This window comes from Oncorhynchus keta, chromosome 23 (genome assembly GCF_023373465.1).
Source record: "Oncorhynchus keta strain PuntledgeMale-10-30-2019 chromosome 23, Oket_V2, whole genome shotgun sequence".
NCBI classification, from domain to species: Eukaryota; Metazoa; Chordata; class Actinopteri; order Salmoniformes; family Salmonidae; genus Oncorhynchus; species Oncorhynchus keta.
This window is the reverse complement of record NC_068443.1, coordinates 4,402,862-4,421,936: the sequence shown is the minus strand read 5'-3', so window position 1 is coordinate 4,421,936 and position 19,075 is coordinate 4,402,862. Positions and strand designations below refer to the sequence as shown.

General features: G+C 48.9%; 1 protein-coding gene across 3 annotated transcripts in view; it reads left to right on the top strand.

Annotated features, from left to right (window-relative positions):
- The window catches only part of vav3b (vav 3 guanine nucleotide exchange factor b), a 120,269-nt gene that overhangs the window by 75,366 nt on the left and 25,828 nt on the right, over nucleotides 1–19,075 (top strand). For all 3 annotated transcript variants that reach the window (XM_052475979.1, XM_052475978.1, XM_052475980.1), the window contains exons 20-23: nucleotides 8,428–8,558; nucleotides 15,547–15,612; nucleotides 16,146–16,180; nucleotides 16,370–16,486. In XM_052475979.1, the coding sequence (XP_052331939.1) occupies nucleotides 8,428–8,558; nucleotides 15,547–15,612; nucleotides 16,146–16,180; nucleotides 16,370–16,486 (349 nt within the window). The remainder of the gene's footprint in view (nucleotides 1–8,427; nucleotides 8,559–15,546; nucleotides 15,613–16,145; nucleotides 16,181–16,369; nucleotides 16,487–19,075) is intronic.

Genomic DNA, 19,075 nt, shown 5'->3' with positions numbered 1-19,075 from the left:
TGTTGCTCTTCAGGAGAAGGGTTCGCCATGTTGCTCTTCAGGAGAAGGGTTCGCCATGTAGCTCTTCAGGAGAAGGGTTCGCCATGTTGCTCTTCAGGAGAAGGGTTCACCATGTTGCTCTTCAGGAGAAGGGTTCGCCATGTTGCTCTTCAGGAGAAGGGTTCGCCATGTTGCTCTTCAGGAGAAGTGTTCGCCAGATGACGATGATGAAGAACACTTGATCACATAGTAAATAATCTCAACATCCACACTGATGGAACACAATTCAATCCACTCTCTAAGAATCCAGTGCTAATAGATTGGCCTTTACCTCTAGTCTACGATTGGAGCCAGGGAGGAAGGCCTTTACCTCTAGTCTACGGTGGGAGCCAGGGAGGAAGGCCTTTACCTCCAGTCTACGGTGGGAGCCAGGGAGGAAGGCCTTTACCTCTAGTCTACGGTGGGAGCCAGGGAGGAAGGCCTTTACCTCTAGTCTACGGTGGGAGCCAGGGAGGAGGGCCTTTACCTCTAGTCTACGGTGGGAGCCAGGGAGGAAGGCCTTTACCTCCAGTCTACGGTGGGAGCCAGGGAGGAAGGCCTTTACCTCTAGTCTACGGTGGGAGCCAGGGAGGAAGGCCTTTACCTCCAGTCTACGGTGGGAGTCAGGGAGGAAGGCCTTTACCTCTAGTCTACGGTGGGAGCCAGGGAGGAAGGCCTTTACCTCCAGTCTACTGTGGGAGCCAGGGAGGAAGGCCTTTACCTCCAGTCTACGGTGGGAGCCAGGGAGGAAGGCCTTTACCTCTAGTCTACGGTGGGAGCCAGGGAGGAAGGCCTTTACCTCCAGTCTACGGTGGGAGCCAGGGAGGAAGGCCTTTACCTCCAGTCTACGGTGGGAGCCAGGGAGGAAGGCCTTTACCTCCAGTCTACGGTGGGAGCCAGGGAGGAAGGCCTTTACCTCCAGTCTACGGTGGGAGCCAGGGAGGAAGGCCTTTACCTCCAGTCTACTGTGGGAGCCAGGGAGGAAGGCCTTTACCTCCAGTCTACGGTAGGAGCCAGGGAGGAAGGCCTTTACCTCTAGTCTACGGTGGGAGCCAGGGAGGAAGGCCTTTACCTCCAGTCTACGGTGGGAGCCAGGGAGGAAGGCCTTTACCTCTAGTCTACGATGGGAGCCAGGGAGGAAGGCCTTTACCTCTAGTCTACGGTGGGAGCCAGGGAGGAAGGCCTTTACCTCCAGTCTACGGTGGGAGCCAGGGAGGAAGGCCTTTACCTCCAGTCTACGGTGGGAGCCAGGGAGGAAGGCCTTTACCTCCAGTCTACGGTGGGAGCCAGGGAGGAAGGCCTTTACCTCTAGTCTACGGTGGGAGCCAGGGAGGAAGGCCTTTACCTCTAGTCTACGGTGGGAGCCAGGGAGGAAGGCCTTTACCTCTAGTCTACGGTGGGAGCCAGGGAGGAAGGCCTTTACCTCCTGTCTACGGTGGGAGCCAGGGAGGAAGGCCTTTACCTCCAGTCTACGGTGGGAGTCAGGGAGGAAGGCCTTTACCTCCTGTCTACGGTGGGAGCCAGGGAGGAAGGCCTTTACCTCCAGTCTACGGTAGGAGCCAGGGAGGAAGGCCTTTACCTCCAGTCTACGGTAGGAGCCAGGGAGGAAGGCCTTTACCTCCAGTCTACGGTAGGAGCCAGGGAGGAAGGCCTTTACCTCTAGTCTACGGTGGGAGCCAGGGAGGAAGGCCTTTACCTCCAGTCTACGGTGGGAGCCAGGGAGGAAGGCCTTTACCTCCAGTCTACGGTGGGAGCCAGGGAGGAAGGCCTTTACCTCCAGTCTACGGTGGGAGCCAGGGAGGAAGGCCTTTACCTCTAGTCTACGGTGGGAGCCAGGGAGGAAGGCCTTTACCTCCAGTCTACGGTGGGAGCCAGGGAGGAAGGCCTTTACCTCCAGTCTACGGTGGGAGTCAGGGAGGAAGGCCTTTACCTCTAGTCTACGGTGGGAGCCAGGGAGGAAGGCCTTTACCTCTAGTCTACGGTGGGAGCCAGGGAGGAAGGCCTTTACCTCCAGTCTACGGTGGGAGCCAGGGAGGAAGGCCTTTACCTCTAGTCTACGGTGGGAGCCAGGGAGGAAGGCCTTTACCTCCAGTCTACGGTGGGAGCCAGGGAGGAAGGCCTTTACCTCTAGTCTATGGTGGGAGCCAGGGAGGAAGGCCTTTACCTCCTGTCTACGGTGGGAGCCAGGGAGGAAGGCCTTTACCTCTAGTCTATGGTGGGAGCCAGGGAGGAAGGCCTTTACCTCTAGTCTACGGTGGGAGCCAGGGAGGAAGGCCTTTACCTCCAGTCTACGGTGGGAGCCAGGGAGGAAGGCCTTTACCTCCAGTCTACGGTGGGAGCCAGGGAGGAAGGCCTTTACCTCTAGTCTACGGTGGGAGCCAGGGAGGAAGGCCTTTACCTCCAGTCTATGGTGGGAGCCAGGGAGGAAGGCCTTTACCTCTAGTCTACGGTGGGAGCCAGGGAGGAAGGCCTTTACCTCCAGTCTACGGTGGGAGCCAGGGAGGAAGGCCTTTACCTCCAGTCTATGGTGGGAGCCAGGGAGGAAGGCCTTTACCTCCAGTCTATGGTGGGAGCCAGGGAGGAAGGCCTTTACCTCCAGTCTACGGTGGGAGCCAGGGAGGAAGGCCTTTACCTCTAGTCTACGGTGGGAGCCAGGGAGGAAGGCCTTTACCTCTAGTCTACGGTGGGAGCCAGGGAGGAAGGCCTTTACCTCCAGTCTACGGTGGGAGCCAGGGAGGAAGGCCTTTACCTCCAGTCTACGGTGGGAGCCAGGGAGGAAGGCCTTTACCTCTAGTCTATGGTGGGAGCCAGGAGGAAGGCCTTTACCTCTAGTCTACGGTGGGAGCCAGGAGGAAGGCCTTTACCTCTAGTCTACGGTGGGAGCCAGGGAGGAAGGCCTTTACCTCCAGTCTACGGTGGGAGCCAGGGAGGAAGGCCTTTACCTCCAGTCTACGGTGTGAGCCAGTGAGGAAGGCCTTTACCTCTAGTCTACGGTGGGAGCCAGGGAGGAAGGCCTTTACCTCCAGTCTACGGTGGGAGCCAGGGAGGAAGGCCTTTACCTCCAGTCTACGGTGGGAGCCAGGGAGGAAGGCCTTTACCTCCAGTCTACGGTGGGAGCCAGGGAGGAAGGCCTTTACCTCTAGTCTACGGTGGGAGCCAGGGAGGAAGGCCTTTACCTCCAGTCTACGGTGGGAGCCAGGGAGGAAGGCCTTTACCTCTAGTCTACGGTGGGAGCCAGGGAGGAAGGCCTTTACCTCCAGTCTACGGTGGGAGCCAGGGAGGAAGGCCTTTACCTCCAGTCTACGGTGGGAGCCAGGGAGGAAGGCCTTTACCTCTAGTCTACGGTGGGAGCCAGGGAGGAAGGACAGCGTGTAGTGGAGACAGATGGATTGGAGTGGGTGGATTCAATAAGAAAAGCCTGGGCAGGGATAGGAGAACGCCCACGTCTAAACTGTCCAGCCTCTCTCTGTGCCCTTACCTCTGTTAAACTCTTCAGCTTCTCTCTGTGCCCTTGCCTGCGCTCCTCTACTCTGAGCTGAGCAATAGAGTTATGCCTGCCTGAGTCGCTTAGAGAGAAAATTAATATTCGTAACTTAATCTCTTCATGAGAAAGACAGGCAGGCAGAAAAGGTTAGACTGTTATGCTTATTGGCTTTTATATTGTTCTTATTAAACAGCACATGCGTGGCCTGTTGCCACGATAGTTCAGTCATCTGAGGACAGCATCACTGGTTTTAATAGGAGTGAAGACTGTTAGCCTGGTCCCAGATCTGTTTATGCCCTTGTCTAGCTCAATAAAATAGTCATTGTCACAAAAATGACCATAGGAGGTGGTTAAGACAGCAGAAACATATCTGGGACCACGCTAAAGAGGACTATGGCTGGAAGGTAAATGTGTTTAAGTGCTTTGGGAGTAGACCGGGGGAGAGTAGGAGGCCTTGTCTGTCTGGCAAGTGTCTTTAGTCTAGCTGAGGTCGGTGTAGGGTTTGATCATAGCCTGAAGGTAGAGAGGGGCAGTTCCTCTTGCTGCTCCATAGGTAAGAACCAAGGTCTTGATGTGGATGCGAGCTTCGACTAGAAACCAGTGTAGTGTGCTGAGGAGCGGGGTGACATGAGAGAACTTGGGAAGGTTGAACACCAGGCAGGATGCAGCGTTCTGGATTAGTTGAAGGGGTTTGATGGCAGAAGCAGGGAGCCCAACCAACAGAGAGTTGAAGGGGTTTGATGGCAGAAGCACAGAGCCCAACCAACAGAGAGTTGAAGGGGTTTGATGGCAGAAGCAGGGAGCCCAACCAACAGAGAGTTGAAGGGGCCCAGAAGCAGGGAGCCCAACCAACAGAGAGTTGAAGGGGTTTGATGGCAGAAGCAGGGAGCCCAACCAACAGAGAGTTGAAGGGGTTTGATGGCAGAAGCAGGGAGCCCAACCAACAGAGAGTTGAAGGGGTTTGATGGCAGAAGCACAGAGCCCAACCAACAGAGAGTTGAAGGGGTTTGATAGCAGAAGCACAGAGCCCAACCAACAGAGAGTTGAAGGGGTTTGATAGCAGAAGCACAGAGCCCAACCAACAGAGAGTTGAAGGGGTTTGATGGCAGAAGCAGGGAGCCCAACCAACAGAGAGTTGAAGGGGTTTGATGGCAGAAGCAGGGAGCCCAGCCAACAGAGAGTTGAAGGAGTTTGATGGCAGAAGCGCAGAGCCCAACCAACAGAGAGTTGAAGGGGTTTGATGGCAGAAGCAGGGAGCCCAGCCAACAGAGAGTTGAAGGGGTTTGATGGCAGAAGCACAGAGCCCAACCAACAGAGAGTTGAAGGGGTTTGATGGCAGAAGCACAGAGCCCAACCAACAGAGAGTTGAAGGGGTTTGATGGCAGAAGCAGAGAGCCCAACCAACAGAGAGTTGAAGGGGTTTGATGGCAGAAGCGTAGAGCCCAGCCAACAGAGAGTTGAAGGGGTTTGATAGCAGAAGCACAGAGCCCAACCAACAGAGAGTTGAAGGGGTTTGATAGCAGAAGCACAGAGCCCAACCAACAGAGAGTTGAAGGGGTTTGATGGCAGAAGCAGGGAGCCCAACCAACAGAGAGTTGAAGGGGTTTGATGGCAGAAGCAGGGATCCCAACCAACAGAGAGTTGAAGGGGTTTGATAGCAGAAGCACAGAGCCCAACCAACAGAGAGTTGAAGGGGTTTGATGGCAGAAGCAGGGAGCCCAACCAACAGAGAGTTGAAGGGGTTTGATGGCAGAAGCAGGGAGCCCAACCAACAGAGAGTTGAAGGGGTTAGATGGCAGAAGCAGGGATCCCAACCAACAGAGAGTTGAAGGGGTTTGATAGCAGAAGCACAGAGCCCAACCAACAGAGAGTTGAAGGGGTTTGATGGCAGAAGCAGGGATCCCAACCAACAGAGAGTTGAAGGGGTTTGATGGCAGAAGCAGGGAGCCCAGCCAACAGAGAGTTGAAGGAGTTTGATGGCAGAAGCGCAGAGCCCAGCAAACAGAGAGTTGCAGAGAGTTGCAGTAGATCCAGTTCCAGATGGGAGATGACAAGTGCCTGGATTAGAACCTGCACCTTTTCCTGTTTTAGGAAACGTTGTAATCTACAGATGTTGTGGAGCACGAACCTGCAGGAGTGAGTCACTGTTTTTGATGTTGTTGATGTTTGAGAACGACAGGATGTGTTCCATGGTCACGGCAATGTTCTTCGCACCGTGGAGACAGTGATGGAGAGGTCTTTGAGCGGGGCAGGCCTTGCCCGGGAGGAAGAGCAGTTCCATCTTGTCGAGGCTGAGGTTGAGGTGGTGGGCCGACATCCATCCAAGCTGAGATACACAGATCCTCTCCACACCATCTGGTAGGAGCGCTCTGCCAGGTAGGATGCAATCCAGGAGTGTTCAGAGCCTGAGACGCCCAGCCCTGAGAGGGTGGAGGGGAGGCAGAGCCTGAGATGCCCAGGCCTGAGAGGGTGGAGAGGAGGATCTGACAGAGCCTGAGACTCTCAGCCCTGAGAGGGTGGAGAGGAGGATCTGACAGAGCCTGGGACGCCCAGCCCTGAGACACCCCCTCCTGAGAGGGTGGAGTGGAGGATCTGACAGAGCCTGAGCCGCTCAGCCCTGAGAGGGTGGAGAGGAGGATCTGACAGAGCCTGAGACGCCCAGCCCTGAGACACCCAGCCCTGAGAGGGTGGAGTGGAGGATCTGACAGAGCCTGAGACGCCCAGCCCTGAGACGCTCAGCCCTGAGAGGGTGGAGAGGAGGATCTGATAGAGCCTGAGGTGCCCAGCCCTGAGACGCCCAGCCCTGAGAGGGTGGAGTGGAGGATCTGACAGAGCCTGAGACGCCCACCCCTGAGAGGGTGGAGTGGAGGATCTGACAGAGCCTGAGACGCCCAGCCCTGAGAGGGTGGAGTGGAGGATCTGACAGCGCCTGAGACGCCCAGCCCTGAGAGGGTGGAGAGGAGGATCTGACAGAGCCTGAGAAGCCCAGCCCTGAGAGGGTGGAGTGGAGGATCTGACAGAGCCTGAGACGCCCAGCCCTGAGAGGGTGGAGAGGAGGATCTGACAGAGCCTTAAACGTCCAGCCCTGAGAGGGTGGAGTGGAGGATCTGACAGAGCCTGAGACGCCCAGCCCTGAGAGGGTGGAGAGGAGGATCTGACAGAGCCTTAAACGTCCAGCCCTGAGAGGGTGGAGTGGAGGATCTGACAGAGCCTGAGACGCCCAGCCCTGAGAGGGTGGAGAGGAGGATCTGACAGAGCCTGAGACGCCCAGCCCTGAGAGGGTGGAGAGGAGGTCTCTGTGACACAGAGGAGAGAAAGTCAGCTTTGGCAGTGCGGAGAGCTTCTGTTACACAGAGGACAGCAGTTTCCTTTGAGTGACCCGTCTTGGAGTCTGACTGGTTAGTGTCCAGAAGATCGTTCTAAGAGCGATAACGAGACAGTTGGTCAGAGATAGCACACCCAAGTGTTTTGGAAGGAAAAGACATCAGAGGTGTTGAGGAGGGGAGCGACTCTGGCCATCTAGAAGTCATATGTCCTTTCCTCTGTCTGTCCCCACCTCTATTTATTTAATTGTATTTTTATTTCACTATTATTTAACCAGGTAAGCTAGTTGAGAACAAGTTCTCATTTACAACTGCGACCTGGCCAAGATAAAGCAAAGCAGTGCGACACAAACAACAACACAGAGTTACTCAAAATTAGTTACTAAATTAACACTGGAGTGATAGATGTGCAGATGATGATGTGCAAGTAGAAATACTGGTGTGCAAAAGAGCAGAACAGTAAATAACAATATGGGGATGAGGTAGGTAGATTGGATGGGCTATTTACAGATAGGCTATGTACAGCTGCAGCGGTCGGTTAGCTGCTCAGATAGCTGATGTTTAAAGTTAGTGAGGGAGATATAAGTCTCCAACTTCAGTGATTTTTGCAATTCGTTCCAGTCATTGGCAACAGAGAAGTGGAAGGAAAGGAGGCCAAAAGAGGTGTTGGCTTTGGGAATGACCAGTGAGATATACCTGCTGGAGCACATGCTACCGGTGGGTGTTGTTATCATGACCATTGAGCTGAGATATGGCGGAACTTTACCTAGCATAGACTTATAGATGACCTGGAGCCAGTGGGTCTGGAGACAAATATGTAGCGAGGGCCAGCCGACTAGAGCATACAGTCGCAGTGGTGGGTGGTATAAGGTGATTTGGTAACAAAACGGATGGCACTGTGATAGACTGCATCCAGTTTGCTGAGTAGACTAATGGAAACAATTTTTGTAGATGACATCGGTAGGATAGTCAGTTTTACGAGGGTATGTTTGGTGGTGTGAGTGAAGGATGCTTTGTTACGAAATAGGAAGCCGATTCTAGATTTAATTTTGGATTGGAGATGCTTAATGTGAGTCTGGAAGGAGAGTTTACAGTCTAACCAGACACCTAGGTATTTTTAGTTGTCCACATATTCTAAGTCGGAACCGTCCAGAGTAGTGATGCTAGACGGGCGGGTGCAGGCAACGAACGGTTGAAGAGCATGCATTTAGTTTTACTAGCATTTAAGAGCAGTTGGAGACCACGGAAGGATAGTTATATGGCATTGAAGCTCGTTTGGAGGTTTGTCAACACAGTGTCCAAAGAGGGGCCAGATGTATATAGAATGGTGTGGTCTACGTAGAGGTGGATCAGAGAATCACCAGCAGCAAGAGCGACATCATTGATATATACAGAGAAAAGAGTCGGCCCGAGAATTTAACCCTGTGGTACACCCATAGAGACTGCCAAAGGTCTGGACAACAGGCCCTCCAATTTGACACGTTGAACTCTGTCTGAGAAGTAGTTGGTGAACCAGGCGAGGCAATCATTTGAGAAACCAAGGCTGTTGAGTCTACCATAGCCCTGTCTCAGCATGTGTCTTCTCCTCTCCTCTGTCTCCAGGTCTCCCTAGGATGCTGGTGATCAGAGACTACTGTGGCATCCCCTCTCCCCAGAGTGCCCCTCCGTTGACCATCCATGCTGGGGACATCATCGAGCTCATCTGTGCCGACCTACACAGCTCCTGGTGGCAGGTGGGTGACGACTCAGTCAGACGGAAGGAGTGTGTGTGTGTGTGTGTGTGTGTGTGTGTGTGTGTGTGTGTGTGTGTGCGTGCGTGCGTGCGTGCGTGCGTGCGTGCGTGTGTGTGCGTGCGAGAGAGAGAGAGACCTCGCTCCTCATTAACTGCTGGGATTTAACCCACACAGTCAGCCGTCATGCTCTTCCAGTTCATTCCAGGTGAATCATCACAGAACCGTTACATGGAGGTCAGCATTAAGAGGAGATAGTGGGCGGTAGTTGGTAACCCAGACACGCACAGCTCTGTCAATTGATTTCTTCAGCCTGGAGTGATGAAACTCCTGCTGTGCATGAGGAATGTGGTGTGTGGTTGTGTGTGGTGGTGTGAATGCTATCTGTTGTCTACCTTGCCTCTTCTGATTAGATCTGTGAGAGCAGAGAAGTTGATCTAGCCAATTAGTGACTTAAATTGATTAATCAAGTGCTACACAGAGAGAGAGAGAGAGAGAGAAACTAAACTGAATCAGACACAAGGACTCTGCAGAGAAGGACTCTGGAGAGAAGGATGGAACTGTAACACATTCTCACACACAGGCACATTAGTGACTGTCTAATGTGACTATATTAGAGCCATACTGTCACCATTTGTTAGTTTTATAAAAAATAAATAGAGTATTTTTGGCGACTTGTATTTTTTAAACCTCCCGCTTTGGGCAGGACATGTCAATGTGTAATTTATACAGAATTACTTTTTTTATTTAGACCTCAATTAGCAACGTAATCACTAGTTTGAAAGCGACTGTTTTCTGCATGCTCTGCGGGGCCAATTCCTCCACGTGGGCCACCTCCTAGCAATTTGAGTTTCTGCCAATGACTTTCCAGCCCCCTCGCCGAATGAGCGACGGCTAGCAAGATGCACACACAGCAGAGCGAGGGAGAGAGAGATCAATGGTGACAGTATGGCTATAATATGGTCACATTAGACGGTCACTGATGTGCCTGTGTGAGAATGTGTTCCATCCGTCTCTACAGAGTCCTTGTGTCTGATTCAGTTTAGTTTCTCTCTCTTTGTTTGTTTGATGAATCAATTTAAGTTTATTTCCCTTTTCTTCATTTGCTTTGTCAATGTTAACATGTGTTTCCCATGCCAATAAAGGCCCTTGCATTGAATTGAATGGATCACCTGACGTGGTGTACGTATGTGACGAAGTACACCATTTTCAGGGACCACTTTTGTCTCGTGAGTTCTACTTTCAGAACTACTGGCTTAAAAAAAAAGTATACAAAAGTGCGGGATAATCTCTCACTGATCTCTCACGAACTGATACACAACGTGGCTATGAAATGGTTGCCTGCCAGGAGACCATTAATAATTCTACTGGACGAAGAGTCGAGTTGAAAAGTGTGAAAGTTTGGCGTGGTTGCCATGAACTCTGTATAGGGGGGGGTTGCGTACTCCGAATTTGGTGAATGATAATGCACATTTGCAAATGTGCTTATTTTATCCCTCCCTTCAGTATCCATAACGACGTTCTAATAAGGATACTTGATCTTCCAACGGGTTCCCCCAAGGGTTCTAAAGGATAGGATTACAGAACATTGAGATTTCATATCCCCTGTTCTATCCTGAAGGCAATTATATCACTAGTGTCTCTCTCTCTCTCTCTCTCTCTCTCTCTCTCTCTCTCTCTCTCTCTCTCTCTCTCTCTCTCTCTCTCTCTCTCTCTCTCTCTCTCTCTCTCTCTCTCTCTCTTTCTCTCTCTCTCTCTCTCTCTCTCTCTCTCTCTCTCTCTCTCTCTCTCTCTCTCTCTCTCTCTCTCTCTCTCTCTCTCTCTCCCTCTCTCCCTCCCTCTCTCTCTCTCTCTCTCTCTCTCTCTCTCTCTCTCTCTCTCTCTCTCTCTCTCTCTCTTCTCTCTCTCTCTCTCTCTCTCTCTCTCTCTCTCTCTCTCTCCCTCTCTCTCTCTCTCCCCCCCTCCCTGTGCCAACCAGGACAATGTAATCAATCAATGTAATTTAATTGGATCCTTCAGGCTGGCTCCTGTTTACTGCACCAGGGTAATAAGTTTAATCTTTATCATACGCTTACGAGGGCGTAACAAATAGAGAGGGGCTCTCCACAGCTTTCAGATGAAATGTTATTAAGCTGAATGAATAATCGAGATGGGCTTCAGATTCACTTTTCAATCTAATGTATGTTTTGAAGAGGAGTTGCACGGGGCTGAAACACACTTCATACTGTAATAAAGGGGCGGAGACACACTTCATACTGTAATAAAGGGGCGGAGACACACTTCATACTGTAATAAAGGGGCGGAGACACACTTCATACTGTAATAAAGGGGCGGAGACACACTTCATACTGTAATAAAGGGGCGGAGACACACTTTATACTGTAATAAAGGGGCTGAGACACACTTCATACTGTAATAAAGGGGCAGAGACACACTTCATACTGTAATAAAGGGGCGGAGACACACTTCATACTGTAATAAAGGGGCGGAGACACACTTCATACTGTAATAAAGGGGCGGAGACACACTTCATACTGTAATAAAGGGGCGGAGACACACTTCATACTGTAATAAAGGGGCGGAGACACACTTCATACTGTAATAAAGGGGCTGAGACACACTTCATACTGTAATAAATACTGTAATAAAGGGGCGGAGACACACTTCATACTGTAATAAAGGGGCGGAGACACACTTCATACTGTAATAAAGGGGCGGAGACACACTTCATACTGTAATAAAGGGGCGGAGACACACTTCATACTGTAATAAAGGGGCGGAGACACACTTCATACTGTAATAAAGGGGCGGAGACACACTTCATACTGTAATAAAGGGGCGGAGACACACTTCATACTGTAATAAAGGGGCGGAGACACACTTCATACTGTAATAATGTAATAATAAAAGCTGATCTTTTTTATTTATTTATTTGTAATAATGACAAGTACAACAATACTGAATGAACACTTATTTTAACTTAATATAATACATCAATAAAATCAAATAAATAATGAAACATGTTCAATTTGGTTTAAATAATGCAAAAACAAAGTGTTGGAGAAGAAAGTTAAAGTGCAATATGTGCTATGTAAGAAAGCTAACGTTTCAGTTCCATGCTCAGAACATGAGAACATATGAAAGCTGGTGGTTCCTTTTAACATGAGTCTTCAATATTCCCAGGTAAGAAGTTTTAGGTTGTAGTTATTATAGGAATTATAGGACTATTTCCCTCAAAGCCATTGGTATTTCATTAACCTTTGACTATTGGATGTTCTTATAGGCACTTTAGTATTGCCAGTGTAACAGTATAGCTTCTGTCCCTCTCCTCGCTCCTCCCTGGGCTTGAACCAGGAACACATCGACAATTAGTGCGCACTAACTAGCTAGCCATTTCACTTCGGTAACACGAGCCTCATCTTGGGAGTTGATAGGCTTGCTGTTTAGGCTTGAAGTCATAAACATCGCAATGCCTGACGCACAATGAAGAGCTGCTGGCAAAAACGCACAAAAGTGCTGTTTGAATGAATGTTTACACGCCTGCTTCTGCCTACCACCGCTCAGTCAGATACTTGTATGCTCAGTCAGATTATATGCAACACAGGACACTCTAGATAATATCTAGTAATAGCATCAACAATGTGTAGTTAACTAGTGATTATGATTGATTGTTTTTTATAAGATAAGTTTAACGCTTGCTAGCAACTTACCTTGGCTTACTGCATTCGCGTAACTCCTTGTGGAGTGCAACGAGAGAGAGGCAGGTCGTTATTGCGTTGGACTAGTTAAGGTTGCAAGATTGAATACCCCGAGCTGACAAGGTGAAAATGTGTCGTTCTGCCCCTGAACAGGGCAGTTTACCCACTGTTCCTAAGCTGGCATTGAAAATAAGAATGTGTTCTTAACTGACTTGCCTAGTTAAATAAAGATTAAATAAAGGTGTAAAAAAATGACAAAATATTTTAAAAATCGTCAAATCGGCACCCAAAAATACTGTTATGAAAACTTGAAATCTGGCCCAATTAATTGGTGGCTGACTAAATACTTATTTTCCACCATCATTTGCAAATAAATTCATTAAAAATCCTTCAATGTGATTTTGTGGATTTTTTTTTCTCATTTTGTCTGTCATAGTGGAAGTGTACCTATGATGAAAATTACAGGCCTCTCTCATCTTTTTAAGTGGGCACAATTGGTGGCTGACTAAATACTTTTTGCCCCACTGTATATATTTTCTTTTAAATTGAAAGATTTTCCATGCAAAATGTCCAGTTCGACCTAACATGTTTTTGATAAGAGTTCAGTGTGGATGTATATTTTGTCGTTGAAATACTATCAGGTTTTATGATGCTGATAAAGATTGCACCGCCACCTTTTAGAGACGGTCCCTAACTGCAGTATAAGGTTTTATGATGCTGATAAAGATTGCACCGCCACCTTTTAGAGACGGTCCCTAACTGCAGTATAAGGTTTTATGATGCTGATAAAGATTGCTCCGCCACCTTCTAGAGACTGTCCCTAACTGCAGTATAAGGTTTTATGATGCTGATAAAGATTGCACCGCCACCTTTTAGAGACGGTCCCTAACTGCAGTATAAGGTTTTATGATGCTGATAAAGATTGCACCGCCACCTTTTAGAGACGGTCCCTAACTGCAGTATAAGGTTTTATGATGCTGATAAAGATTGCACCGCCACCTTTTAGAGACGGTCCCTAACTGCAGTATAAGGTTTTATGATGCTGATAAAGATTGCACCGCCACCTTTTAGAGACGGTCCCTAACTGCAGTATAAGGTTTTATGATGCTGATAAAGATTGCACCGCCACCTTTTAGAGACGGTCCCTAACTGCAGTATAAGGTTTTATGATGCTGATAAAGATTGCACCGCCACCTTTTAGAGACTGTCCCTAACTGCAGTATAAGGTTTTATGATGCTGATAAAGATTGCACCTTCACCTTTTAGAGACGGTTCCTAACCGTCTCAAACTGTGTTCGAAGGGATGGTTTATAGAAGCGATGGGGGAGAAGGAGAAGCGAAGGGAGGGTTTATAGAAGCGATGGGGGAGAAGGAGAAGCGAAGGGATGGTTTATAGAAGCGATGGGGGAGAAGGAGGAGCGAAGGGATGGTTTATAGAAGCAATGGGGGAGAAGGAGGAGCGAAGGGATGGTTTATAGAAGCAATGGGGGAGGAGAGAAGGGATGGTTTATAGAAGCGATGGGGGAGAAGGAGGAGCGAAGGGATGGTTTATAGAAGCGATGGGGGAGAAGGAGGAGCGAAGGGATGGTTTATAGAAGCGATGGGGGAGAAGGAGGAGCGAAGGGATGGTTTATAGAAGCGATGGGGGAGAAGGAGGAGCGAAGGGATGGTTTATAGAAGCAATGGGGGAGGAGAGAAGGGATGGTTTATAGAAGCGATGGGGGAGAAGGAGGAGCAAAGGGATGGTTTATAGAAGCGATGGGGAGAAGGAGGAGCGAAGGGATGGTTTATAGAAGCGATGGGGGAGGAGAGAAGGGATGGTTTATAGAAGCGATGGGGGAGAAGGAGGAGCAAAGGGATGGTTTATAGAAGCGATGGGGGAGAAGGAGGAGCGAAGGGAGGGTTTATAGAAGAGATGGGGGAGAAGGAGGAGCGAAGGGATGGTTTATAGAAGCGATGGGGGAGAAGGAGGAGCAAAGGGATGGTTTATAGAAGCGATGGGGAGAAGGAGGAGCGAAGGGATGGTTTATAGAAGCGATGGGGGAGAAGGAGGAGGGAAGGGATGGTTTATAGAAGCGATGGGGGAGGAGCGAAGGGATGGTTTATAGAAGCGATGGGGAGAAGGAGGAGCGAAGGGATGGTTTATAGAAGCGATGGGGAAGAAGGAGGAGCGAAGGGATGGTTTATAGAAGCAATGGGGGAGAAGGAGGAGCGAAGGGATGGTTTATAGAAGCGATGGGGGAGAAGGAGGAGCGAAGGGATGGTTTATAGAAGCGATGGGGGAGGAGAGAAGGGATGGTTTATAGAAGCGATGGGGGAGAAGGAGGAGCAAAGGGATGGTTTATAGAAGCGATGGGGGAGAAGGAGGAGCGAAGGGATGGTTTATAGAAGCGATGGGGAGGAGAGAAGGGATGGTTTATAGAAGCGATGGGGGAGAAGGAGGAGCAAAGGGATGGTTTATAGAAGCGATGGGGGAGAAGGAGGAGCGAAGGGAGGGTTTATAGAAGAGATGGGGAGAAGGAGGAGCGAAGGGATGGTTTATAGAAGCGATGGGGGAGAAGGAGGAGCAAAGGGATGGTTTATAGAAGCGATGGGGGAGAAGGAGGAGCGAAGGGATGGTTTATAGAAGCGATGGGGGAGAAGGAGGAGGGAAGGGATGGTTTATAGAAGCGATGGGGGAGGAGCGAAGGGATGGTTTATAGAAGCAATGGGGGAGAAGGAGGAGCGAAGGGATGGTTTATAGAAGCGATGGGGGAGAAGGAGGAGCGAAGGGATGGTTTATAGAAGCAATGGGGGAGGAGAGAAGGGATGGTTTATATAAGCAATGGGGGAGAAGGAGGAGCGAAGGGATGGTTTATAGAAGCAATGGGGGAGGAGAGAAGGGATGGTTTATAGAAGCGATGGGGGAGAAGGAGGAGCGAAGGGATGGTTTATAGAAGCGATGGGGGAGAAGGAGGAGCGAAGGGATGGTTTATAGAAGCAATGGGGGAGGAGAGAAGGGATGGTTTATAGAAGCGATGGGGGAGAAGGAGGAGCAAAGGGATGGTTTATAGAAGCGATGGGGGAGGAGAGAAGGGATGGTTTATAGAAGCCATGGGGGAGAAGGAGGAGGGAAGGGATGGTTTATAGAAGCGATGGGGGAGAAGGAGGATGGAAGGGAGGGTTTATAGAGGCGATGGGGGAGAAGGAGGAGGGAAGGGATGGTTTATAGAAGCAATGGGGGAGGAGGAGGGGATGGATGTTGCTCCCAGACCAATGTAATGTGATTAACTAACAGCCATGTGCCGTTGCAGGGCAAGATCTTGGCGACGAGAGAGATTGGTTCCTTTCCCAGCGATGCCGTTAGGCCATGCCCATGTGTAAGTATAGATGCTAATTTAACAACTCATTTAAAGGCTTAATGAAGCCTTCATAAGCCTTCATAAAACTTCATACGCCTTCATAAAACTTCATAACCCTTCATAAAACTTCATAAGCCTTCATAAAACTTCATAAGCCTTCATAAAACTTCATAAGCCTTAATAAAACTTCATAAGCCTTCATAAAACTTCATAAGCCTTCATAAGCCTTCATAAGCCTTCATAAACTTCATAAGCCTTCATAAGCCTTCATAAACTTCATAAGCCTTCATAAGCATTCATAAAACTTCATAAGCATTCATAAAACTTCATAAGCCTTCATAAGCCTTCATAAGCATTCATAAAACTTCATAAGCCTTCATAAGCCTTCATAAAACTTCATAAGCCTTCATAAACTTTCATAAGCCTTCACAAACCCTTTCTAATGCCTACGTTCTTCACAGGTGATTGCTCATTACTGCAGATGACCTCTACTTGTCTGCATTGATTTCATTTAGCTGGAAATAACTGTTTTTTCTCACTGTCCCTCCCAGGTACCCAAACCAGTGGATTATTCAGCCCAGCTGTGGTAGGTGAAACAGCAACTCTTATATGTTAGGAATAATAATGTCATTGTTACTGGGTTTCCAATGGTTATTTGTGGACTGTTTTTGATTGTCGAATGATTGTGTGTTGATTGTGTGATTGTTGGTTGATGGTTGTCTGATGGTTGTGTGTTGGTTGTGTGATGTTTATCTCGTGGTTTTCTCATGGTCAGGTTTGCAGGGCCAATGGAGAGGCAGGAGGCGACGGTAAAGCTGATGGACAGAGAGAACAGCACCTTCCTGATCAGACACCGGACCAGAGAGTCTAACGAGTATGCCATCAGTATCAAGTAAGTGGACCTGGGGCCGGGACGTGTGTGTGTGTGTGTGTGTGTGTGTGTGTGTGTGTGTGTGTGTGTGTGTCAGCATCATGTACGTGCAAGCAGGGGCATGTTCTTCACTTGCAGGACCATGGTGTAACTGTCATGTCACACTGTCCTGTTCAAGAGCCATTGATAGTCTGAAATATTTTTTGGGACTGTGTTTTAACCTTCCATGTTATATGTGGAGCAGGAAATGACGGCTTCAGCTGTTCCAAACAGAACCAGGATTTAACTGCCGTGTCATTGGACACTCCCGTGGTCAGTTAGCCATTCAAACTGTGTTTTTTGGGATGTGTCAGACATTGTCCAGTTATTCGGCTACGGTCTGTGGGCTAGAGACTATGAAGTAGATCAGAGTCGAGGGCCTTGGAAATGGTGTCTGGTAATGGGACACAGCTCTCCAGCCAGTGGCATTCAAGCCGTAGTAGACTCTATGGTTGTCAAGGTGGACTCTATGGTTGTCAAGGTGGACTCTATGGTTGTCAAGGTGGACTCTATGGTTGACTATGGTAGACTCTATGGTGCAGTGTATGGTTGTCAAGGTGGACTCTATGGTTGTCAAGGTGGACTCTATGGTTGTCAAGGTGGACTCTATGGTTGACTATGGTAGACTCTATGGTGCAGTCTATGGTTGTCAAGGTGGACTCTATGGTTGTCAAGGTGGACTCTATGGTAGACTATGGTAGACTCTATGGTGCAGTCTATGGTTGTCAAGGTGGACTCTATGGTTGTCAAGGTGGACTCTATGGTTGTCAAGCTGGACTCTATGGTTGACTCAAGGTGGTCTATGGTTCTCAAGGTGGACTCTATGGTTGTCAAGGTGGACTCTATGGTTGTCAAGGTGGACTCTATGGTAGACTATGGTAGACTCTATGGTGCAGTCTATGGTTGTCAAGGTGGACTCTATGGTTGTCAAGGTGGACTCTATGGTTGTCAAGCTGGACTCTATGGTTGTCAAGGTGGACTCTATGGTTCTCAAGGAGGACTCTATGGTTGTCAAGTTGGACTCTATGGTTGTCATGGTGGACTCTATGGTTCTCAAGGTGGACTCTATGGTTATCAAGGTGGACTCTATGGTTATCAAGGTGGACTATATGGTTGTCAAGGTGGACTCTATGGTTGTCAAGGTGGACTATATGGTTGTCAAGGTGGACTCTATGGTTGTCAAGTTGGACTCTATGGTTGTCATGGTGGACTCTATGGTTATCAAGGTTGACTCTATGGTTATCAAGGTGGACTCTGTGGTTGTCAAGGTGGACTCTATGGTTGTCAAGGTGGACTATATGGTTGTCAAGGTGGACTCTATGGTTCTCAAGGTGGACTCTATGGTTCTCAAGGTGGACTCTATGGTTGTCAAGGTGGACTCTATGGTTATCAAGGTGGACTCTATGGTTATCAAGGTGGACTATATGGTTGTCAAGGTGGACTCTATGGTTGTCAAGGTGGACTATATGGTTGTCAAGGTGGACTCTATGGTTGTCAAGTTGGACTCTATGGTTGTCATGGTGGACTCTATGGTTATCAAGGTTGACTCTATGGTTATCAAGGTGGACTCTGTGGTTGTCAAGGTGGACTCTATGGTTGTCAAGGTGGACTATATGGTTGTCAAGGTGGACTCTATGGTTGTCAAGGTGGACTCTATGGTTGTCAAGTTGGACTCTATGGTTGTCATGGTGGACTCTATGGTTATCAAGGTTGACTCTATGGTTATCAAGGTGGACTCTGTGGTTGTCAAGGTGGACTCTATGGTTCTCAAGGTGGACTCTATGGTTATCAAGGTGGACTATATGGTTGTCAAGGTGGACTCTATGGTTATCAAGGTGGACTATATGGTTGTCAAGGTGGACTCTATGGTTCTCAAGGTGGACTCTATGGTTATCAAGGTGGACTATATGGTTGTCAAGGTGGACTCTATGGTTGTCAAGGTGGACTCTATGGTTCTCAAGGTGGACTCTATGGTTCTCAAGGTGGACTCTATGGTTGTCAAGGTGGACTCTATGGTTATCAAGGTGGACTCTATGGTTATCAAGGTGGACTATATGGTTGTCAAGGTGGACTCTATGGTTATCAAGGTGGACTATATGGTTGTCAAGGTGGACTCTATGGTTCTCAAGGTGGACTCTATGGTTATCAAGGTGGACTCTATGGTTATCAAGGTGGACTCTATGGTTATCAAGGTGGACTCTGTGGTTGTCAAGGTGGACTCTATGGTTCTCAAGGTGGACTATATGGTTGTCAAGGTGGACTCTATGGTTATCAAGGTGGACTCTATGGTTGTCAAGGTGGACTCTATGGTTGTCAAGGTGGACTCTATGGTTGTCAAGGTTGACTCTATGGTTGTCAAGGTGGACTCTATGGTTGTCAAGGTGGACTCTATGGTTGTCAAGGTGGACTCTATGGTTATCATGGTGGACTCTATGGTTATCAAGGTGGACTCTATGGTTATCAAGGTGGACTCTGTGGTTGTCAAGGTGGACTCTATGGTTGTCAAGGTGGACTATATGGTTGTCAAGGTGGACTCTATGGTTGTCAAGGTGGACTCTATGGTTGTCAAGG